Source organism: Lissotriton vulgaris, chromosome 3_1, assembly GCF_964263255.1.
Source record: "Lissotriton vulgaris chromosome 3_1, aLisVul1.2, whole genome shotgun sequence".
Lineage (NCBI taxonomy): Eukaryota > Metazoa > Chordata > Amphibia > Caudata > Salamandridae > Lissotriton > Lissotriton vulgaris.
In genome coordinates this window covers 930047157-930073093 of record NC_141689.1, presented here as the reverse complement: position 1 = coordinate 930073093, position 25937 = coordinate 930047157, and the positions used below count along the sequence as shown (strand labels likewise).

At 45.2% G+C, this 25937-nt stretch overlaps 1 protein-coding gene across 1 annotated transcript in view; it reads right to left on the bottom strand.

Annotated features, from left to right (window-relative positions):
- LOC147727232 (annexin A1-like) overlaps positions 1 to 25937 on the bottom strand; it is a 221803-nt gene that overhangs the window by 33068 nt on the left and 162798 nt on the right. Inside the window, exon 9 of the mRNA XM_086961277.1 lies at positions 15684 to 15777. Within this exon, the coding sequence (XP_086817403.1) occupies positions 15684 to 15777 (94 nt within the window). The remainder of the gene's footprint in view (positions 1 to 15683; positions 15778 to 25937) is intronic.

Genomic DNA, 25937 nt, shown 5'->3' with positions numbered 1-25937 from the left:
TATGTGCCTACATAATTTGGTTGAAGAAAAATTAATGAGAAAATAAATCTCAAGAGAATGGGAAATCTTAACATTGGAGAAATATGTGGAACTGAAAATGGTACCTAGAGGTCTTCGTATCTTCACTCTGCCTAACCACCCAGACACCAAGCCCGAAATGCTTGAAGAATGGGGCAATAACAACATGGGCTGCTCTAACAACATGATGCTTATAATCATCAAATATGCAAGAATCGAAGTTGAAGAATTACACAAGAAAATAGCGGAAGTGGAAGCGAAAATAACAGCTTTAAATGAAGACACTGGCACAATTAAAAAACTGAGAAGTGACATGGAAAAGAATTTAGATAATCATGAAGAGGATGTACAGAACCGCAAGCAACACAAATTTTGTAGGGATCAAGACGACTACAAATATGGCACCATTCTAACCTTTGCTAGAAAATATGACATTTATAAGCAACAATGGGCAACGGGAACATTAACACCCGGAGAATTAACCAGCGGTTCTGAATCAGATTTCAGTGAAGGAGAGCAAAGACGCCCTGGTCTTCGTAAAATGTCTTTTTAAGACGAAATTCAGCTGCTCTATCATGTGCAGCAAACACCACAAAGTACCAACAGGGGCAGAGGGCAATATCGCAACCGATCGAGAGGAAGAAGAACACAAGCTCCAGGAAACACAAGCGCAAAACAAGACGCGGAAAACGCGGATGGAAGCAGATACAACCTCAGAGCCTGCACGAACAAGAGGAAATAGGACAACCATGCACAGACACCCCCAATTTAGTAATAAATTTGTCCAAATACAATCCAACAATCACAGAAACAAGATTACTAAACAAGGGGCTTTCCTTTTGTCCTGAAACCCATCATGATGCAACGGAAACGAAAATAGACTTGTATAAATATACAAGAAAACTGAAACTCAAGAAATTCTTTTCCAAGAAACCTACAAACAAAACTAAAATGCCACAAGAGAACACTCCAACTGAGACAAATCTAGAATACCGGACATCGGAGGTTCCACAACTAAGAGTAGCCTATGAACTGGCCAATGAAATAGACCAATCTGAAATCACAGATACCCAATTATTAGATGAAATGAACATCGAATCTAATAAACGACAACCGACGGATTTCAAACCAAAATCGAAATTTTGTCCGATCTTGTACCCAGGAAATAAAATCGATATTTTTTATGAACTGGTGACAAATGAGATTGAAGACATGCCCAAGAACTACAACAAAAAAAGAAAAGAAAATCTAACCATCGGAGAACGACAAGCAATATCAAGCCTGAAAAACAACGTCCAAAAAGAAATAAAACCTGCGGACAAAGGCGGGAATATTATAATCATGGACAAAGAACTTTATGTAGAAGAAGCAATGCGACAGTTAAACAATACCAATAACTATACGGTACTAAATAGAAACCCAACTGAAGCAATGAAACAGGAACTGGAAACAAAATTGAATGCCTGGCAAGCAAGTGGTCTAATCACAGACACGGAGAGGAAATTCTTAATGGTTGAAAATCCCATTCTTCCAACCATATACTTTTTACCAAAAGTACATAAGACCCTCAACAAGCCCCCCGGAAGACCAATAATATCAAGCTGTGGGGGCCTTTATGAAAACGTTTCCAACTACGTGGATTTCTTTATAGCTCCACTTGTACCACCCTTAAGCTCCTACATAAAGGATACGGGTGACTTCCTACGCACCCTCATGGGAACTGAGTGGCAACCGGATTACCTGTTAGTGACCATCGATGTGGTATCGTTGTACACGTCAATAAATCATGATATTGGACTAACAGCCATAAAATACTTTTTGGACCAACAACCCATCACCCGGAGAGAACATTCAAAAATGATCATGGAAATGATGACATTGTGTCTATATAACAACATCTTTCTCTTCAACAAAACCATCTACAAACAATGTTGTGGCACAGCCATGGGAGTTTCCTTCTCTCCAAGCTACGCTAATCTCACCATGGGATGGTGGGAGAAAACCGTAGCTTGGGGAGAAGAAAACGAGCATCATATGGCCAAGGTAGCCCTTGGCTACGCTTCATAGACGATCTGTTCCTCCTGTGGAAAGGCACGGAGATGCAATTCCTGACATTCTTTAATGTCCTCAATCAGAACTCAGTGGGATTAAAATTCACATATACCATCAGCCCTAACGAAATTGTTTTCTTAGACACAAAGGTGTATATAGCAGACGGCAAGATCCAAACAACCGTCCATAGAAAGGCCACAGCAACCAACAGCATTCTTCACGGTCTGAGTTTTCACCCACAGAAACTGATAAAAAGCATTCCGTATGGTGAGCTCCTACGGATGAAAAGAAACTGTTCTGAGGAAAAGGAAATAGAATTGAAATTCAAAGAGACAAAAGCACGCTTCAAACAGAGAGGGTACAATCAAACAGATTTAATCGCATGTGAAACAAGAGCAAGATGCAAATCTAGAGAACAAACTCTAATCACCAAGAAAAGCCCTAATGCCACGCAAGGAGTTGAAGACAACAAAACTACTGATCAACCCAGGATGATAATGACTTTCAGTAAAGAAAGTTACAGAATACAAAAAGCGATGATGAAGTACTGGCACGTACTACGCAAAGACCCAGATATTGGAACAACAATAGGAGACTATCCCCTTGTCTCCTACAGAAGGGCACGTAATCTGGCGGATGAACTAACTCAAAGTCATTTGGAAATCAAGAAAACTGAGTCCTGGCTTGATATCAGAAAACAAGGATTTAACAAATGCGCAGTCTGCAAAGCGTGCAAAATAGGACGCAACATGAAAAATCTCAAAGATGCAGCCGGAAAAAACTTTGCAATCACAAGTACCATCAATTGTGACTCGTCCTTTGTGGTGTACATGATTCAGTGTTACTGTGGTAAATCCTATATTGGCAGCACAACCTGTTCCATTAAAACTCGCATACTTCAACATATTCGAGCCATTCAGAATCATGACCACTCCTATGCCATTGCGAAACATCTAGCCAACCATGCAAACAAAACGTGGCTGGATGTCAGATACTTTGGACTAGCAATGGTACCTCAACATGAAAGAGGAGGCAATCGTATTCAAAAATTGAGAAGGCTTGAGTCAAAACTAATCATGAGGTTCAGAACCAAACAGCCTGCTGGCCTCAATGGCGATGAGGAACTTTATGTACACCTATGAGAACTATGACACAGACTGATTGGGCACCCAGCAGTAATCTTGTACATTGGGGTCCTTTTTTGACTATGAGAAACTCTAACAAATGACCAAAAACCTAAATTTGTATAACCATTTTTTTGCTATTCACAGTCACTTTAATTGAATTGTATTGTGGTTTTCTTTTGTCTGGCAGTGCCATAACATTGAATGTAAAGCAAACATGTCATGGGTAGATGCGAGTACTGGGGACGTAGGGCACTCAGCCCTTTATTGTCAAATGGAATTGTCTCCATACAGTTACGCATTCCTAATCAACTCTCGGGTAAACAGAGAGCTGGTTATACACACACGTGTCATCACGTGTGATACAAAGCGCTACTGTCCTAGCTAACTGGGGACACGCTTTAAAAATGCTGTAACGCTTAATGTCGCCCCAATACCGCAGAAACCCATGACTTCAACAAAATTATGTAGGCACATACATATTTTTGTTAACACTACATGTCCTAGCATGCCTCACACAAATGGAGGCGTGCTAATGGCCGATTTGTATTGAAATAATGAAGGGACCAGACATGCAAGCTACCGTGAACACGAACTACGGTTCGAAACGCGTAGGTGTTTATCACGCTTTGAAAATAAAGAAACTGCAATCTACATCAAGGCATGTGCGGCGAATCATTGGTATTCTATATATATATAACTCAGGAAGCTGGAGACCCGCTATATTATCTCCCTTGACACCAAGACACCTCAGGGTCTCAATATGGGAGAGGATTGCTACACACATCTATAACCTGTACATACCCATTCTACTGTTGCATTCCAGTCTAACCTGAACCAATTTCATATGTCCTGTAACTTGAATTTAATATGGAAATGGTGGTATTGCTATTATTTAACATGAACCCTGGACCTTCGCACTGTTTGACCAATGATTTTAACCTATCACTTACAAAATTAATGAATTAACATTACTTATTGCACAATTCACTTTACAGTAGTACTTTTTTGTCATCAGGTCATGTGTTGTGTTTGTAATAACTGTGTTGCACAATTGATTATTAGGCGGTTAAGATCTTTATCTTGTAGCAGCCCACATGGGCAGTATTTCTACATGCACTATCCGATCATTTAATACCTTGGTACAAAATGAATTGTGGTTTGTACTAAGGATACAACAGTACTTGTTAACTAACAATGGTGATAATGAATTTTCCCGACAAGTACATAATTAGCGTGGCGACAGTTTTAAATTGTAATATGAACAGTTAAAACTATTTATAGGCTTTTAAATGTTTTTAAACTTTTTGTATTATCAATAAGTTTATTTATTTATTTATTAGCCATGCCATGAACTCTTACTTATGCAATTCTAATGATTGTTGATTTTTGCCTTTGTGTGACTCATGCATTCATGCAGTTATTGTACATCTATATTGTATTTTATCAGAAAGTAGAGTATTTATTTGCTTTCTATCACATGTGATGACTTGTATTGCACTTTAAAAGGGGTGGTCATCCCCCGTGACGTTTGTCATGTGATCAAGGCTATCTCTAGCCGAAACGCGTCATGGCGGATTGGTGCTGGGCTGAGAACTAAATAAATTCATTTGCACCACGAAAAAAAAAAAAAAAAAAAAAAGGCGGATTGGTGCTGGGCTGAGAACTAAATAAATTCATTTGCACCACGTTTGGGTCTTGCCTGTTCCTGACTAGCGGTGTGGCTGACTGCGCTGCGCTGCGCTGTACTGGGAACTACACGTACCTCATATATATATATATATATATATATATATATATATATATATATATATATATATATATATATATATATATATATATATATATATATATGTATATATATCTCACTTTCAGTCAGGGGCTCCCTTCCACTTTCGACCCGGTGCTCCAATTGCGGGATGACGGACACCACGCTGGTCTCCAAGACCACAGTCTTACAGCACAATAAAGTACCAAGCACTCACAGGAACGTGACCCAACAAACTTTTCCACTTGGACAAAACCATAGTAATTCAGCAGCTATAGTTTCCTGAGTTAAAATATGTGCTGCTTATAACCTCACATATTGCATCACTCAAGTTATGCTCAATGACATCACTGATGACATCAAAAATGACATTACTGGTGACATTACTGATGTCACAGTCACTGAAACAGCCACATACTCCCCCATCCAACCTCTCTCACACTCACTTACTCATACATATAGCCGGTCACACAACCAGTCACTTACCCATACAGCCACTTACCAAACAACTTACTCACCCATGTACCCACTTACACACCCATTCACACACCCATACAGTCACTTATGTACCCTAATACTAAGACTGTCATGCAGCTGCTTACTCACTCATATAGCCAGTTATATATCCTTTCAAACATCCATACAACCACTCACACACCCACTCACTGACACTTACAACATTCACATGGACATTTACTCTCCTGTAGAGGCACTCATACCCAGTCATGTACCTATACACACACTAAAACTACTACTCAGTAACCTTTACAGCCACTCACACAAACACTAGGTCACACATGCAGCTAATCACACACCCAGTCACACACCTATGCGGCAAATCAGACAGCCACTGACTCACCTACACAGCCAGTCACACACATGCACACTGTTCAATACAGCTAGTTACACAGCCAATCGCTCACCCATACAGCTACTCACAAACCCACTAACACATCCATACAGCCACTCACACAGACATTCACATACCCATGCAACCACTATGACATTGTTACATGGTGGTTGTATTATATGATATGGCTGGTGGGCCTTATCATGCAATACTAACACAGTACACACAAATAGAGCTGTAAGTCACCCTTAGGCGCCTTAGCTCAGTACTGGTGGTGTAGTGCGGTACAAAGCAGTCGGGGGTGCTTAGAGGAACATATGTTAAGCATTTCATAGTACCACCATTGACATTAAGTAAGTGACACAACTCGAAAGAGAGCTTGACACCAATTAATAAAAATATATTATATTTTTATATGAACATTGACACCAAAATGAACTTTGTATCTTACATAGAACAAGGGTAGTTGATTTTTGAAGTGTTAAAGAATAAATACAGTAAATCTTTCAAACAAGTCCCATTGAAGTCAATGGGGGAAGCACAGGTGACACTTGCAGGGTCAGTTCAAAGTAACCCTCTTGTGGATAAGGTCACTCAGATCCCTAGACCAAGTTCCAATAGTCATTGCTTTCTTACTTTGCCCAGGGAGTCTGGGTGCAGAGGGGACTCGCCTGTCTCTGGTACTCTACAGGAGCTATAAAACTTGTAGCACTTGACAAAACCACACTTGTAGGTGGAGTTCCACTCTACCCCTGAAGCATATAGGTCTTTAGATTCCAAAGACCCAAGTTCACCAGCTGAATTTTGTCTACCTTACTTGGCGGCTCCGGATGCAGAGGTAGCTGGCAGCTGTCATTCACAGGTCTCACCACTTTCCCACACACTCGACAACTCCAACTTCAGGATGCAGGAACACAGCAGCGTGGTCGTTGATGATGTCATTGTCACTTCGAGCTGCCCTCTGGATGGAGATGTCACTCAAGGGGTTGATTATCCGACTGGCGATCAGCAAGATTTGACTGCGGCAAATGCAGCCCATGGTTACTTCGGTTGCTGCAGGTCAGCCGGAGTGGAGTAGCAGCTTGAAATTTGGAGAAAACTTAGCTAACACTCTGGGCTTGAAGTGCACTACTTCCTCTGGGATTCACTTGTGACAGTCTCTGTGGGTAAAAAGTCTTGTCACGCAGCACATTGATTTTCCTGCAGCTTGCAGGGAACTGGTCCCACCAATCCAAGGGAGTCTGTTTCAGTTTCTGCCATCTACTGGAGTCCCTCTTGAACACACGGTTTGAGTCCGTGGACCTGTTGTTGGTGACGGCCTCTTCATTGTGCCTCTTCTTGGATTCAAAGTCAGAACTGAGCTTCTGATGCTAGGGGTGTCCCTTGAATCCTATTTGTAGGGCACATTGGGGTGTGGGGGGGAGTGGTCAATGGGCTACTGGTTCCTGTAGCTAACCCATCCCTGCAGTGACAATCTGCTGTGGGTGTACATCACCTTTCTTCCTAGATCCCTCTATTTCAGGGTGTTCAAACATTGCAAACCCCTTCCTTGGATGAAGAGACCTCCTAGCCAACCCTAATGGTGTCTCTAGTCTTTTGGAGGTGTATACCTCCTGCAAAACTATTCATACTTTCTGTCAGGCTGGACAGAGCAGAAAGTGCTTTGTCCTCCATAGGGGGACAAGTTAATTACATATCAAGGACAATGAAGCCTTTGAGGCTCACTGCCGTGTTTACTTTTTTACTAGCCATCCTGGGAGGGTGGAGGTTTGACCTCTTTCATGCCCAGGCCCTTTATCTACCATCCTGTAGACATGCTGGAATTACCAGCTGGAGAGCAGGCACTTTGCTTGGAGGCAACTGGCTAGGGGAGCCCGGCAAGGCACTGAATCTCTGTATCTTAGAGGAGCACACACACAGGGTGGCACCAATATGCATGCCAGCTCACCCTCAACACGAGAATCATGTTGTGTGTGTGAATAAGCATGGTGTTTGACACCAAACTTGATAGAATTTGGTTGTTTCATAGTGGACCTGGCTACTTCAAGTTTTCTTAGTAGCCAGCCCATATTACTCTATGGACCACAGGTCACTTACAGTAAAACCTTGCTTTATAGAGTTACTGTAGGGATATATATGTATAAACATGTATATTCACATCTAGATTATAACACTCTCTACCTCCTGGGCCTATGAAAACAACCTTAAGAGTGACTTACTTATATTTAGGCAGTGGTGGCACTGCAGCACATGGTGTGTGCAGAGTTATTCTCGAGCAGACATGCTGCTTGTGTAGGACTCCAATGCCACACATGCAGGCACACATTTACTGGGGTCACCAAGGGTGGCACAATTCAGTGCTGCAGCCCTGGTGACCCTTTTACCATGCTTGCCCTAGGTACCACTGGTACCAAAGACTAGGCACTTATCAGGGGTAAAAGAAATTTTCCAATTGGGTGTACCAATCCACCAACCTTTTAGGGGAAAGAGCACTGGGACTAGTTAGCAGGTTCTAGAGCACTATCAGAGTAAAAATAAAAAACATCTAGTAGTCTACAATGGGACCAAACGTGGGGGGCATCTGCAAAGAAGCCCATTTCCTAACATGACCCCCTCCCAGCCAATACACCCAGGTGACTCAACCCACCCTTAAGAGAGTATACCTGGCTTGTTGGATGAGGAAGCAGAAAAGAAACATGCTAAATTATTGCAGAGCCTACTCTTGCCTCATATTTTCTCTGTAAGGTCAATCCCTCTAGGAGGCTGACCCATCTCAACAGTGATAGGAGCGATCTTAAAACTAACTTTTGCTATAGCTCTTTTACCTTCCCTCTCCCCTTTTACCTTGGATATTTAGGTGCCCACCTCACATATCTTTATTTTAGCTAAGGTACCACCAAGCTTACCCACTGAGGTTACCCAACACTTGAGAAACCTCACCATGACCAGCAGGGTCAGAGGGCCTAACTTGCTTGTGGCCAGAGGTCCGCCTTCCATACCAAGGCCAGTGCAGCCTTGACGGCCAGCACCCAGCAGAGGCTACTGGCAGCTGTCGATATCCAAACTCACACCCTGAGCTCTCCACTGACAAGTGGCTGAGCTGCCTCAAGGGCAACTGTTGGTTCTTGGAACTTCTCTTGCTGTTCTGATTGGGGAGGCAATCACATCTTGTGGCAGGCACCCTTCTTCCACTCTCCCTTCTTTTATAGCAGGGACAACACACCTTTTCTGCACAGCTGCTTGATGGTTCAGGATTTCCTCAGGAACAGATGAAGCCTCACCAGTGGCAAATTTGAGCTTTATCCCTACTGAGTCAGAAGGCTCTTGGCTCACTTGTTCCTTTTTTTAGGTGGTTTTCTTTTCCCACATTTTTTCTCTTTATTTTGGGATACATGTCTCAACTAAAGAGACTGGCTGCCCAGAAATGTTGAGTTGATGGCTGCTCTGGGCAACCACCTTACTTGGGATTAGTCCACCCTCTGGAAGGTCATTATCCAGGAGGCAATCCAAGGGGAGGTCAGAACTGACCTCCACCTTGTGCCAACGAAGGGTGCCCTCCCTCTCTAGGGACAGTATGGCTACATGCCTAACTGAAACCATCCCAGAGGCTACCATTATCTTCTTGGTTTCTTGCTTCACATACTGATCTGGGGTCACTAACTGGTACACCACTGTGGTGTAACTGGCACATGTGTCTCTTAGAACTATTGCAGTGATCCCATCCACCTGAATGGAGTGGCAGTGCCCAATCCTACCACGAGGGATCATCAGCTTACCATTTGGTTCTGTTTCCTATGTTAGTTTTAAGAAGCCCTCCTCATCTGAGGAGTCCTCCCCTATGTCTACACTGGCCAGCCTGTTACCAACCAACTCTTTCTCAGAACAGACTGGGTCACCTCTGTGGTGACCTCATTGCTGGCAGTCAAAACACAACTTGTTTATCCAGAAACATTTTAAGTCCGGGATTCTCCGGCCTCTGCTTGTCAGAGTTGGGGCGGGATTTACTCTCCTTCTTTTTAGGTTTCTGGGGTCTTGAGGGAGTCTCCTTGGTGGTCTTTCTTCCTTCCTTTGATTTTTGTCTAAAGTTATCACCCTGGAATTGCTTGGGTACTCAGTACCATACCACCTTGTCTGATTTCTTACCCAGTTTGGTGAGGAAGCTAAAGCAGAGTCTACCAGATGCTGTTTCATTACCTCTGTGGTACTGTTACTCAAAAAGTGCTCATTCCTAATCAAATCATTCCTGCCTCACAATCGTCCACTTTATTACCTAGTTTCTGGTACTCCAGTGCTTTGACTGAGGAGTCAACAAAATCCACCCAAGTTTGGTTCTGCCTCTTTTGGGTCTCTCTGAACTGTGTCCTGTACTCCTTTGTGGTAAGTCCAAACCCCTCAATCAGTGTCTCCTTCATGTGTGAATAGGACTCTGCCACACTCTGCTCAAGGGTTATAAGTATATCCCTGCTCATCCCTGAGAATAACTCCAAAACTAAAGAGTCTGAGTGTTGGCGAACTACCTTCTTCATGCTGCAAGCTATCTCAAAAGCTGTAAACCGCTTGCCTATATCATCTCCATAACTAAACTTTGGGACAATCCCTTTGGGGATCTTAGGATCAAAAGACCGTTATTTCCACCATCTTTGAAGACTATGCCCCATTAACCCTGTTTTCCTCTAGGTCTTGTCTCCTCTCTTGCAGTTTCAGTTCCAGTCGTCTCTCCTCCAAAGGAGAGTTCATCTAGCTGGTCATGGGCATTTTATACCACTCTACCAGTGGAAGGGGTTTCTAGATTGACCTCTATCACTTTCCACTGGTGAAGAAGGTGTGGGGAAGTTCTGTGATTTAGGATCATCAGAGGCTTCTCCTTCATCAACTTGGGCTGCAACCAACCTCTCATCTTCTTCTGCTGTATGACCAACACAGGTGTTCTTACCCCTATATAGGTTTTCTGCCTCATTATCTTTGAGGGCCTGTTTGAGGTCCCCTCTCTTAGAGGTTGCTCTAAAGCTAATGCCTCTAATTTGGCATAATGCCATTAGATTGCTGATCTTTAGAATAGAGACAATGGGCTGATCGAGGCTCAGGGTATTCTCTAGCATGCACTACGTGTTTAGAAGGTGTGGAAACATATTAAAAACCTAAACAGCTTTTTAAACCTTAATCCTAACTTTGCCAAACCACTTTTTACTTTTAATGCTATTGAAATAGGGATGTAACACATGACCTTAGCAAATACTATTACATCTAGTGGTATTACCAACAACTAGCGATAATTATCACTATGTTGGCTTAGCGGCAATATTATTATTGCCGAGCTCCGCCGATTTTTATCGCAGATAAACCTTGCCATTATCAAGGTTTATCTCAAAAGCGATAAAAATCGGCCGAAATGCATGAATATCACTGAAAAGTCTGCGATGTTCATGCATTACCGAACTAATGCTCTTAGCCACGTTATCCACCTACCATTGGATACCATGGCTAAGAACTGCTCTGGGCAGGCGTTAGCTTTTGGAGATATTCGCGCTTAGCGCAAATATTTCAAAAAGTAGGTCATAGGAGATAGCAATGTTTAGCGACTGTTTCCAGTCGCTAATATCTTGGCACGCCCACTTTGCATCTCATTAGCGATAAATATCGCTGACATGCAAAGTGGGCCCCAAGATGATCGCTATCTCCTACTAGCTGTCGCTAACTGGTGTTAGCGACAGCTAGGTAATAGGGCGATAAAATTATTGCCGCTTTAGCTGGAAAAATTCCTGCTAAAGCGGCGATAAGGCCTTTGGTAATATGCCCCCTAGTTTTTGGAAAAATCTAAAAATCTTTGACTTAAGTCTAACGATAATTGTAAGAAAAACTACCTAATGTCAGGTGGTACAAAGGGAACACAGGATCTAGATCCCACCACTGCCACAAATGTTGCAAGGTGGAAGGTAACATATGGTTGATGGGCCTTATCGTGTAATACTAACACAGTACACAAAAGTGGACCTCAGATTCACCCTTAGCAGCCTTTGCTCAGTCCTGGTAGTGTGGCATAGAGCAGTCAGGTGGACTTAGAGGAACATTTCTTAAGCATTTTAGAGAACCAACATTGACACTTAGTAAGTGACACAACTTGAAAGAAACTTTGACACCAATTTATAAAAATAGATTATATTCTTATATAAAAATATTGACACCAAAATGAACTTTGTATCTTACATACAACCGGAGTTGAGGATTCCTGAAGTGTTCAAAAATAAATGCAGTACATCTTGCAAACTAGTCCTATTGAAATCAATGGGAAGACCAATAGGTGACACTGGATTACTTGCAGGATGAGTTGAAATGAACCCTCTTGTAGATAAGGTCAGGTGGGTCCCAAGACCAAATTTCAACAGTTGTTACTTTGTTACCTTGCCTGGGGATTAAGGAGACAGAGGTGACTTGGTTGTCCGTGATAAATGAAGCCATACTTGGACATGAAGTTCCACTCTACCCCCAAAGCATAGAGGCCTTTGGAGTCCCAGGGCCTGCGTTCATCAGCTGGATTTCTTATACCTTGATCGGTGGCTCCGGATGCAGGTGTCGCTGGCAGCCGACAATCACTCGGGGTAGATTGCTCCAAAGATGCTTTCCACAACAAGAACACAACAGCAGGATCATTGTTGTCATTCACTGTCGCTGTGAGGTGCTCTCAGGCTGGAAATATCACTCAAGTGGTCGATCACCCAACTGGCGATCACCAAGCATTGGCTGCATCAATTGTAGTTCATGGTAATTTCAATGAACGGAGGCCAACAGGAGTTGAGCAGCGGCTTAAAACTTCAACAAAGCTTTGCTACCATTCCGAGATTATAGGACCCCACTTCTCTTCTGGATCATTTTTGACAGGCATAGTGGGTCACAATTCTTATCACTCAGCACGCCGATTTTCCTGCAGCTTGGAGGGGACCGGTCCCACCAATCCAAGGGAGTCTGTTTTAGTTTCTGGTGTCCACTGGAGTCCCACTTGCTAGGAGCAATAAGCTTTCCCCACAGACACATGTCAAACACACAGTTCCAGTAAATGATCTCTTCAGGGCACTTAAGTGCCCTATCTTTGCAAAGTGGCAGAGTCCTTGGTCCTGTTATTGGTGATGGTATCTTATTTGTGCCTCTTCTCAGATTTAAAGTCAGAACTGAGGTTCCGGCGCAAGGAACCTCAGTTTTAGGGAGCATTAAGGGCGTAAGGGACAGTGGCAAATGGGCTACTGGTCACTGCAGTTTTCCCGCCCCTGATGTGACAACATCCTCTGGGTGTATGTCACCTTTCGACCCAGAGTCCTCTCTTTCAGTATATGCCAACATGGCAGAACCCTTCCTTGGCTGAATAGACCTACTAGTCCACCCTGAAGGTGTGTATAGTCTTTTGGAGGTGTGCCCTGTTCGGCTGGACAAGGCAGGAAGGGCTTTGTCCTCCACTGGGGACAAGTTAATTACAAATCAAGGGTGGTGAAGCCTTTGAGGCTCAGCACCTTGATTACTCTTTCATACGCCATTCTTATCCAGGGTAGAGGTAGGATGTCCGTCCTACCCAGGTAGTTTGTCTCCCATCCTATGGACATGCTAGAATGACCAGCAAGAGGGCTGACTCTTGTCTTGGTGGCAACCAACTCGGGGAGCCCACCAAGGTGCTGGCTCTCTGTATCTTAGGGGCACACCCACTCAGTGTGGCACCCCTGTGCTTGCCAGCTCACCTTCGACACAAGAATCATGTTTGGGTGAAAAAGCACAGTGTTTGACACCAAACACAACACAATTCTGTTGTTCCATAGTGGAGATGGCTACCTCACGTTTTCCCAGCAGCCAGCTCATATTACTTCATGGACTTGTCACTTACAGTAAAACCTTGCTTTACAGGGTTACTGTAGGAATATATATGCTTAAAAACATATGCATCTAATCAATTAGTCAATCAGGAGAATTGTGAGTGTGTTACTCACCTGTGAGGGTCTCAAGGCACTGAGAGGGGGTCTGCAGATATGTTTAGCCAAAGAGCCAGGTCTTCAATACCTTCGGTCTAATGTTTTCTACATCCTTGGCCTAGGAGGACAACCTTAAGAGTGATTTACTTATATTTAGGCAGTGGTGTGTCTCTGCAGCACATAGTGTTTGCAGTCACTCTCGAGCAGACAGGCTGCTCGTGCAGGGCTGTAATGTCAGACCTACAGACACACCTTTACTTGGGTCACCCAGGGTGGCACAATACTGTGATGCAGCACTGTTGACCCCTTTACCAACCTGGCTCTGACTACCACAGGTATCATATACTAGGGACTTATAAGGGGGAAAAGTACCATGCCAAGTGGGTGTACTAATTCTCATTACTTTTAGGGGGATAGTGCTCTATCAGAGCAAAAAAACTGCATCTAGCAGTCTACATTGGGGCAAAAAGTGGGGGGGCATCTGCAGGGAATGGTGATTAGCTCAGGTAACTAGAACAACTGATTTTCTATGATCTTGTAAGAGTGAAAGATAAGCCTAATTATAACGTCCCAATAACCTTTATTTTCTCAGTGAAATTCAGTTTTTTTAATAATATTTTCTAACTATAACGTCCTTGTAACCTTTGCTTTTTTCAGTGAATTTCTAAGATTTTTTAATATTCTATTTCCTAACTATAACATCCCTGTAACCTTTGTTTTTTTCAGTTAATTTCCAAGGTTATTTCCTGACTGTTACCTGTAACCTTTGAAAGTGAGCGTGTGAGTGAGTGCATGAGTGTCTCAGTGGGTGTCTGAATGTGTGTGTGATTGTCTCAGTGGTTGTGTGAGTGTCCCAGTTGGCCTGAGAATGGCTGTATAATTGTCTCACTGTGGGTCTGAGTGTCTCAGTGGGTCTGTGAGTAGGTGCGTGAGTGTCTGAGTGGGTATTAGATTGGGTGCATGGCTGTCTGAGTGGGTCTGTGAGTGGGTGTCAGAGTGTCTGTGTATGTTAGTGAATGCCTCCATGTGTATTTGAGTCTGTCTGTGAGTGAGTGCATAAGTGCTTCATTGAGTCTTTGAGTGGGTGTCTGAGTGGGTGCATGAGTGTCTGAATGGGCCTGTGAGTAGGTTTAAGAGTGTCTGAGTGAGTTTGCAAGTACCACCATGCGTGTATGAGTCAGTCTGTAAGTGAGTTCATGGGGTTTTCAGTGGGTCTGTGAGTGGGTATGTAAGTAAGAGTATGATTCCGAGTGGGTCTGTGAGTGGTTGCATAAGTGTCTGAGTTGGTCTCTGAGTGGGTGCCTGAGTGTCTGAAGCAGTCTGTGAGTGGAAGTGGGGGTGTCTGAGTGGATCTGTGAGTGGGTGCATGAGTCTCTAGTGGGTGCATGACTGTCTGAGTGGGTCTATAAGAGCGCATATCAGAATATCAATGTCTGTGTTGAGTGCATGAGTGTCTGAGTGGATCTGTGAGGGAATGTGTCAAAGTCTGAGCCATTTAAGGATAACAGACCTCCACATAGATAACATTTCCTTTAGATAACACAGAGATTAGGCAATGGTGCTTGGGTAGTGTGAACGTAGATACAGGTGATTGTGCCAGGAGTAGAGACTGCCAAAGGGACATTAGTCAGTGATAGGAGGGTACTTAGAAAAAGGCTGCAGCAAGGCTTCAGCAGTTCACTTTCTGCCCTGAGGCACCCTAAGAGGCAGCGAGAATGATTTCTACCTGCTGTGAAATACCTCTTGGGCTGCTATTTCTAATAGGTTCACAATTTCACACATCTCTTCTCATGACACATATCAGTTATTACTATACAATTTCTCATCTTAAAGATAAGCTCTTAATTTTGTTTTAATTAACTTTAGTATTTACATTTTGATTTGCTGCGAAAAGGATATGCATTTGTTTAATAGTATCTTACCTCTGTTAAGGTGCGAAAAACTCCTTGCTGTAAATATTTCTAGGAACACACCCATATTTGCTGATTTTATCTTCTCTCCAGCTTCATATAATGCCTAATTTACAGAACACAAAATAGATACATATGCTAATGTTGATTTCTTTAATAAAGTGAATCATCGTTTTTTTATTTAATTTTTCTAGACTGAAAGAAATCCTTAGACTAGGAGGTTTACAACTAATGGTTGTAAAATATTATAAAATGTCAGTTTCACTCAAATGACATTGTAGCAAACTGTTGTGTTAAAGCACATTTTTGAACAAATATCATTGATTAACATTACACTGTCTTTTCCAGTTAAATATTGTAATAGACATATGAGTGAGGGTCAAGCCCACACTCGAAGAAGCAGTACGTTCAAGTGATGCGTACGTCAAAGATAGAATAATCAGAATTTGGATGCTGCACAAGTGATTTGGCTGTGACCCAGAGGTTGAATGGATTTCACACCAAGATAAATGACATCTGAAGGCAAAGATACATTTGCCAAGAAGGCATCATTAAGAAGTTGTCTATATTGGATCCTCCACCAAAAATTGGCAAATCACCCGCATCTGCTAAATCCCCACATTCCCTGACTCATTGAGATGTTGTGGGATACAGACAGTCCAGATTGATGCGTTGTAAACGGCTTCACTGTTACAATCACCTCATTTCTGGACATCTGCCAATGGCTTTGGCATCAGAAAGCCCACCCTATTCATTTGCTGTGTCTGTGGGTAAGCATGTGAAAGCAGAAAAGGCCTGTGCCAAGCTGAGCCATAAGTACTCTTTACATATCATCATTTGTTTGTTTGTGTCATTCCAAAACATGACAAACCCTTTAAATAGCACATTCTTTGGTAGTTTTTCATCTTTTTTTTTACAAAGGTTTTTATTAATGGCTACACTTATTAGTATTTTATAAGGTCATGTCTAAAGTCCCACAGTTTTATGTCATGCTAAAATCCAAGACACGTTAATACAAATTGTCTATATACTTTAGAGCCATAACCACAGATCATGCTTTGCCTAGGAAAGTGTCAAGGAAGTTATTCAGACAATTCATTCATGAAGGGTCGAGAAAAAGCATTCTGCTTCGCTATGGATCTAGGAATGAAGTTCTGCTGTTGCCCAGTGTTTTCCAAGCCAGCTACCATTGACATGTCTGGCACCTTGAGTAGTGCTTCAACTCTGGTACAAAAAACTGAAAGAACAAAAGAAACCGCGGAAAAATTATCAACTTTAATCAGATTGTCATAATTTCTGCAGTGAACACTCTTCTACCAGGTTTCTCAGCAACAAGATCTGACTGGTACAAAGGTAACTGTGAAATTACTGTAAGGACTTGACTCCTACAGCTAAAAGCAGGACTATACCTATTCTAGATGGATTATAGAGTGCCTCCCACTGAGGAATTTTCTGGTGGAAGTACCTGACTGGCTAAATTTATTATCCTCACGAATGCTCTTCTATAACTTTCCCACTTACCCATTCCGTTTCCTCGAGATTTGAATCATTATTCAAACTCTTCCAACATGCTAAGAAATCAATAATTGTGGAGCATTTTTCTCTAGATACTGAGACTGTCAGTAGTTACTAATCAATATCTGTGGTCAATAATGTCATTCACCACTGGTGCCCAAAGGTCTCAGATACTATAACAGTCCAATTAATTTGACAAGCTTGTGCCTTTGCACACTCGAGTCACCAACGGACGTTGAAGGGTTTGCAGAGTTACAAATCCATATGGCTCATAACCCTTAATATTTTTTTTAAGCTACAGCTAGCAATGCTAAAACACAGCGTTCCGTTGTTTGAACGAACTGAGGGCTAGCTCAAAACAGCAGAGGAACTGGTATCACTAGGCACCTTTTATTCCGGTGCATACACTTCTATTCCTCCTTACTGCTTGCCCAAAAGCACCCAATCCCACCCAATTTGGGTCACAAACTTTGTGGCACTTTATATCTAATTCATCAGTTTCAGTGTACACCATGGCACCCCAAGGCTTGGACTAACAGGTGTTATCTTCCCCCTCTCACATTGACACACGCTGTACCCCTTCAACTATGTTAGATACCCTGCTTGGCACCTACTGATAATGTCATGTTGGAGTCTTAATCTCTTGTTTCCCTCATCTGCTTCACTGTCACCAGTGACACAAAGTGTGCAAAATAAGCAAGAAATGAACAATGAGGAGGTACAACTTTGTCCTACTCATCCACCATTTTCGACTCCATGTTCAAATGAAGCAGGAGATGATTACCTCCGGCAACAAAATCACTGAGAACATTGTAAGAACCGCAGCATTATTTGAGAAGTGAATCTGGAACATTTTAACGATACATTTTGTAGCTGGAGGGAAACTATGAGCTTCCCTTTACTAACTGTTCACAACAATTTTGAAATTTTTTGTAACTAACCTTGCACAGTTGAGTGTTTGCGTACCCCACAAGTGGAGCAAAGAAAGATTTTTACAGGAGGTGGTGGGATTTAAAACCCATATCCCCAGGGGGTTTGAAACTCAGTTAGTTGATGACAAAACTAATTGTATATTGAACAAATCATGGTACCAGAATATAAGGGGAGAGAGCATCTCAGAACCAGGGTCCAGATGTACAAAGCTTTATTGAGATCGCAAACAGATTAATTCATACAATCAGGCTGTTTGGGACAGCAAAAAACATTTTAAATGTAAAAATGCCGAATTGCAGTTTGGTAAATTGTTGCTGAATTGCAATATGGATTTGCGATTCGGTATTCGGAAGGCGCGTGTTTAGGAAATGCCTTACAAAAATCGATTATTAACTTTTTGTGGACAAATTACAGTCCCAAAACATGTATTTTTTGCCAACTACTGAAAGGCAGTGGTAACCATTTTCCTTTGCGAATGTTAAAAATATATATATTTTAAGAGCAGGCATTGGTGCCATGGACAACAGCCGACTTAAAAAAAATTAGATTTAAACATTTAATTATCATTTTTGACATTTTAAGGAAAAAGTGTGCTAGACATCCTTGGTGTTGTTTCCCCTGTCTTTTTGCCTCTACCTCCTGTATTTTTGATGTTGTGCTAGACTTTATTTTTTCTGGTTTATGTACTCAGGATACCTTGCCACTGCTGATCAGTGCTAAAGTGCAAGTGCTCCCTGTATAAATTGAGATTCTGGTTGGGTCTCCATGATTGGCATATTTGATTTACTGATAAGTTCCAAGTAGAGTGCACTATGTGTGCCCAGGCCTGTAAATCAATGCTGCTAGTGGGCTTGCATCACTTGTTCTGCCACCCACGTGAGTAGCCCTGTAAATGTGTCTCAGACCTGCCATTGCAGTGTCTGTGGGTGCAATTTTAAACTGCCATGTCGACCTGGCAAGTGCACCCATTTGGCCGGCCCTAACCCCCCCTTTTACTCCATGTAAGCCTCACCTAAGGCAGGCCCAAGCTACCCCCATAAGCAGGCTGCTGTGTATGTGAAAGGTACGCCATGCACTGCTGTGTTTTTTATGTCCTGATAGTAAAATATTGCCAATTTCGTTTTTAGGTCGAGCATCAGCGCACGCTCTATCTGCAAGACCTGCTGTACTTACTCTACGGAATGTAATTTTACCTGCAGCTCACCATTGTTCAACTTCTACATCGCTTTTGTTTCCTGACTCCTTATTGGCCGGTCTTCCCAATACATCACTTCAGTTTTTAAGCCAGGAGCACCAGTCAACTACAGTTTCCCTACACAGTAGGTTGATATGTTTTTCTTTGGGGACTACTTATTTTTTATTTACTATTGTGTCTGCTTCATTCGCATCTTTTATGTAGAGGAGTGCCACGCTTTGTTTCAGAATGGCACCCGCTTTCGTATTTATACACATGACATGCTTAAGAGCAAGACCTCTCCCTGGCCTACGAGAGAAAGGGAGAATCCTTCAGCTGCACTTTATTTTATTTTATTTTGCAAGGCACGGCTCGCCCACCTCCATTTTTTTTTAAATAACTTTAAACTATTCAGCGCAGCGCCCATTTCATGACTTTCAGCTTCAAAGCCCAATCTCCTCCCTCTCACCATAAGCCTCTTCAAGAGATGCGGAGGAATAGAAGGCCAAAGCGGTGGAAATGAGGAGAAAAGAGGCTTTCTCGTGGAGACCCAGAATTGTAGTAATATCGCAAGTGACAGAAGCTGTATGCCGATTAAGAATGCGCCCACATGTGCCAGGACCATATCGGTGATCCCCATATATGTCATTCAATGTGCTTTGCTTGGATTCTTCGCACTGTTAACGCTTACCCTGCACTGCACCGCAGGGCAATCATTTGAATGTGCATCTTTTTCTTAGAAAGGGTGGCGACAGAAGGCTGTCTGGACAATGGCGTGAAAAGAATATAACCTTCCCGCTGCCAGCACAACTTAGTTGCCCCACAGTCCAGGATGGTGGCTAGAAGGCACAGTGATGTAGTGTGTGCTTCTAAGTGTGGCACAGTGGCTGGAAGGACTGGCTGTAGAAGTCTGAACGTCTGAGCAGCTGACTGCTTTTCGTGTTGTATAACAGGAGTAGATGGTCTGTAAAGTAAGTTGTTATGTGCCCGATGTAGTGCCAGAGCCACCCGGCCTGTTCACTTAAGCTGGACATGCACCCGCGCACCCCGAGGGTGGGCTCGCCCGAGGGCATAAATAAAGGGGCTCAGGACCGCTCGGGGTCTTGGCACAGAGATAACATCTGAGAGCATGTCCTCTTTGATGTGGCCCCATCCTGCGGCCTAATACTGTAGCTACCCGTGCCCTGACTGATAGTTGTCGACATCACATTGGGGATGAGGCATGTCTACCCCATGCCTCGCTGTGCCCTCAACTGCTGTGCTTCCTGGTGTCCGCAGTCCTCGACCGGCCACTGCCACTGCGGCTCCGGTGCCTGCATGGCCTGCGCAGCTGGTGCCACCTGCGGGTGTTGCGGGTGCCCACCCCGCGATCCACCAGCTGCCTGGAGAAGAGATACGCAGCGTTCAACCAGCGGCGTATGCACCCGTCCTAACCAGTGCTGCTGGCTGCTGTCTCCTGCGCACAGACCGGCGCCCGAGATGAGGCCTGCCCTACTCATGTGTATACGCACCTCTCGGGCCCTCTGCTTCGCCTGCTGTGTCCCGCTCCTATGCCCAGCTGCATCTCGGCTCATCCGCGCTCACACTGCCACGTGGTCAAGGCGGCAGGCAGAAAACCTCACGCATCTCGCGGATCACCCGTTCCTGCGTGTGGTCTGCACAACAAGGGCGCGGTCTGTGTGGACATTAGCCTGTGCTGGGAAGCTGCCACATTCCAAGGCACAAGGGGTGATGTGCCACACCATATCACCTCACAGGACAGAGGAATAAAGGAAAAACAAGGAAAGCAAGCCACAGCAGGACACAAGAAAGGCAAGCCCGCACACACCTCAATGGAGTGTGGTCGTCAGTGGAAGGAACCTCCCCGGTGCAGGTTCGCCTACAGACCCCGGCCAGGCAAGCATCCCAACATCACCCACAGACGTTCCAAGGCAACACGGTTCCTCACCAGCAAGCCACAACCTGACCCCACGGCAGGGTCACTATAGCCACACTCTCGAGTGCATACTCGGAACACTACAAGTCAGCAGGAGGTCGGCCCTCACACGTGCCCTATGCAACTCTGCGTCACCAGTCCTTGCTGCCCCGACATCTCACTCAGAAGATCTACAGTGGAGGATGAGTGTACAAGGTGCTGATGGTGGCAGTGCTCCCCCAGCGGCGCTACCACCACCCCGTCAGCAAGTCAATCCACTGACCAACGCTAGGCCTGGCCAGGCCACAGCTGCCCCTCTACCACCCTTCAGCGAACTGTCAGACTCGTCCACGGCTATGATGCGCTGGAAATCCTGGATCGGCTGCCTGGACCATTACTTTATTGGTGTGCGATAGACCGACAGGAGGGTGAAGAGGTCTCTACTCATGTGCTACAGAGGTGAGCTGTATGACCTCTTCGAGACCCTGCCATATAGAAGAGCGGATGATGACTACAAAGGGCTTTTGCGGCCCTAAACCACCACTTCTATCCCCAGATAAACCCAGATTTTGAGCGTTTCAAGCTTCAGCAGGCAAGGCGGAGACCATAGATATATTCTACGCTCACCTACGGAAACTTGCAAGCTCATGCACGCTACTGGACCAAAGGGAGGAGATCAGGGCACAGCATATCCAAGGATGTCGGTCTGTCTCGCTGCGGCGCCTGATACTGTAACAACCTGGCATCACTCTAGAACAAATCCTAGTGCTCGCCAGGTCCCACAGCGGTAATGCTAATGAGATGGAAGCAACCCTCAACTGGCCCTCCTTGCAGCCCATATAAATGTAAATTGATACTTGCATAGCGCACTACTCACCCGCAAGGGTCTCAAGGCGCTTGTACGAATACTGCTGTGGAACCCATCCTGGCTTTAACCTGTGAGGCGTCCACTCCTGGGCACCCCCAAGGTGGAGGCCAGGCATCCATAGCTTTGTGGGGGCAGTTGTGGAGATTACGCAAGCTATTGCCCAGAGTTGCAGAGTGGGACTCCATGATTGGAATAGGCATCGAGGCGAGAATTATCAGGTCCGTGGAATTTTGAGCCCAAGACCCGCCGAGGCGGGGAATTGAACCCTGGTCCAGGGCTAGACCTCTGCATCAGGGAGGAAAGAGTGGATGCCATGAGGCCTTCTCAGAGGAGTATGTGCAGAAACTGTGGTCTAGACCACCCTCCACAGGGGAGGTGCTTCACAAAAGGAAAGACGTGTTCGCAATGCGGAAAAGTCAACCATTTTGAACAGGTTTGCAGGAGCGGAAGAGGATGGAGCAGTGCCCCAAGTTCACGTGGACTCTCGATGGCGGTGAGGCAACTGACGATGGAAGACTCCATCGATCAAGTAGACAACACCCCACAAGGGTTGGACCAGGAACAGAAGACGATGAGGTATTCTTTGTATCTTTTGTCGGCCGGGAAGGTACAAAACACCGACCACCGCCCATATGCAACATCACAGTAGCAGGGTCCCCTTTGAGTGCCCTCATTGACACCGGAGCGTCAGTAAACTTGATGGACAGCGAACAATATGACAAACTGTCGCCACGCCCGCCACTCCTGCCATCCAAATCCAGAATCTACACACATGACTCCGATGAGCCACTCCATCTGCAAGGAGTCATGGAGGTCGAAATCACTAGCGACGGTCATCGCTTGAACATGAAATTTCATGTCACAGAAGGAAGAAGGGGCACGCTCCTCAGCTGCCATAGGGTGGAAGATCTGGAGTTAGTGTTCTTTGCGAACCAGGTGCATGATCTGCACACTCGAGAGATGCTGAGATACTTTCCATGCTGTTTGAAGGCCTTGGATGCATAAAGGGGAAGACGTTCAAGCTGCACGTCAATCCAACAGTGCAGCCCATGGCGTTGAGGCACCGGAGGGTGCCATTTCACTTGCAACCGCAAGTGAAGTAAGAACTGAAGAAGCTGGAGGACTTGGGAGTGATAGAGAAGGTGTCAGGGCCACACCATGGGTGTTACCCCTTGTCTTAGCCCTGAAGCCAAAGCAGCCAGGAGCAATTCGGTTCTGCATTGACATGTGCTTGCCAAATAGGGCCATGAAAAGAGAACGCTATCTCAGGCCCATGATGGCCAAAATCGTGGCCGACCTGAACTGCGCCAAGTGGTTCACCAAACTGGACCTCAATGCGGGTATCATCAGCTGAGACTCCATGCCGACAGTACGAACTTCTCGACGTTCTCTACCCACGTAGGATTATGGTGCTACAAGAAGCTTATCTTTGGCGTCTCTTCGGGAGCAGAGGTGTTCCAGAATGCAATAAGAGAAACCCCCACAGGATTGTAAGGTGTAATAAACTTAAGTGACGACATCCTGGTGTTTTCTAAGATGCTAGAGGAACACCACAAACAGCTCCGAGCTACCATGCAGTGACTTGCAGACAACTGACTCACGCTACACAGAGCCAAGTGCTTGTTATACCAGGAGTCAGTAGACTTCTTTGGGTACATCTTCTCAAGAGAAGGATTGCGAGTAGACCCGATGAAAGCAGAGGCCATACAGTCCGCCCAAGGCCAACATCAGCCACCGAAGTCCGGAGCTTCCTGGGGATTACCACATACTGTGGCCGGTTCATTCCTAACCTGGCGTCTCTGTCCGAGCCACTCCGTGCCCTCACAAAGTCCAGTCAGCCATGGGCCTGGTCTGCGAAGGAAGAGCTAGCATTTCAGGCCATCAAGGAGGCCCTCATCGATGTCAAGTCATGATCTACTTTCGCCCACATTGGCGCACAAAAGTCATAGTGGATTCAGCCCCATGGGGCTGGGAGCAGTCCTGATGCAAGAGACCGAGGCCAAGGAATGGGTCCCTATTGCATATGCCAGGCGGGCATTGACTGCTACAGAGATGCGGTATGCACAAAAAGAGCGCAAAGCCCTAGCCATCAAGTGGGCATGTCAGCACTTCCATTTGTATCTGTACGGACACGAAGTCCGAGTGATCACCAGATCACAAGCCGCTCATCCCGCTCTTCGCCAGCACTTCCCCACTTGCTCCACCCCGGATCAAGAGATGGGCAGTGCAGCTCCAAACATACCGTTTTCAGGGGACCAACAACCCTGCCAACTTCCTGTCACGTCACCCGGTCCTGGCCAAACCAGTTCATGCACCAACAAACGAAGACTACACCGAGGAGTTTGTTCGAATTGTCTCTCTCTAAGCGTGTCCTGTCGCCCTCATGCTCGAAGATATCGGAAAAGCAACGGAATTGGATGAATGCCTCATCAAGGTCAAGACCACATTAACCGACCGGAACTGGCTCCACTTCCTGGATGGGGTCAGCTCCCTCACTGCCTAAGAACCATTCTTCTGACACCTGGTGTGGAGAATGCAAAGTGAGATCAGTGTAGGCCTCCACGGAGTGGTCATGCGGGGAACCAAGCTCGTGATTCTGAGGAGTCTGCAAAAGGAGGTAGTCTGTCTGCCGCACCATGGCCACCAAGGTATCTTGAAAACCAAGGCCAGACTTAGAAGCAAAGTTTGGTTCCCAGGAATGGATGCCGCTGTTGAGGAAGCTGTACATACCTGTCACTCCTGCAACATCATGGGTGGAGACCCAGCACCTCATCTGGCAATCACAGAAGACCCGTGTCTGGAGCCGTGGTCCCAAGCAAGCATCGACTTTAGGTCCTTCTCCAATGGGCGGAACCCGCTGGGGCTGGTCGACTCCCACTTGAAGTTCCGAGTGGTGGAGTTGGTATTGTCAACGACGTTTCACCACATCAAGACAGCGTTGGAGCGCATCTATGCCATGATGGGCCTGACAGGAGAGATCAAATCCGACAATGGGCCACCGTTCCAAGGCATAGACGTACCTGGCCTCCAGAGGCATTCTGCACCGAACGATCATGCCACAATGGCCCCAGGCAAATGGAGAGGTGGAGCAGTTTCAGCATACCGTGAACAGAGCTCTCAGAATTGGGGTCTAGAAGGGAGAAAACGCAGAAGAGTGCCTATCACAGTTCCTCAGTGCCAATCACCAAACCCCACATTGCACCACCCAGTGTGCTCTAGCCAAACTCGTGTTCAGGAGAGCGCCAAGAGACTGCATTCCTGCGGACTCTTCGTGGAGTCCCCCCATGCTGGATCAAGGTAGAGCCCAAGCATGAAGAAAATCATCCAATGACAAAGTGAGCCAGGCTCTAAGAGCACAGTCCATGTGCATCTAGGTTGAAGACCAAGTTGTGGTAAAGGACCATCACCCTAACAGGAAATTTTGCTCCCCGTATGAGCCCGAAGTGTGGGAGGTTGTCAATGTACACGGCTTCATGGTATCGGCCATTCGGGGAACACGTGTGGTCACAAGGAACACCTCCTGGATCCCAGAGAGAATGCCACCTACTGACCAAGACATGGATGAATAGGAAGGCGGAGAGGGGGCAGCCCCCACAGGTGACTCACCGGGCACTGCGGAGCCAGTACAGCATCAAGCAGAAATAGAAGTGGAAGCGGTGGAAAAGCCGATGGGCCATGCAAGTGGATCCCCTGAGAGAGAAGACAAGGAAGGGTTGGAATCGAAGGAGAACTCCCGGAGCCAGAAGTATGGTCTCTGACTGAATCCATCCCCCAGCCAGACACTGAGAGACTTTGCATGGTGTGCTGGGAAGGACTGAACAACCGCCCATAAGGGTCCCTGTATCTAAAAGATTGTAGGGA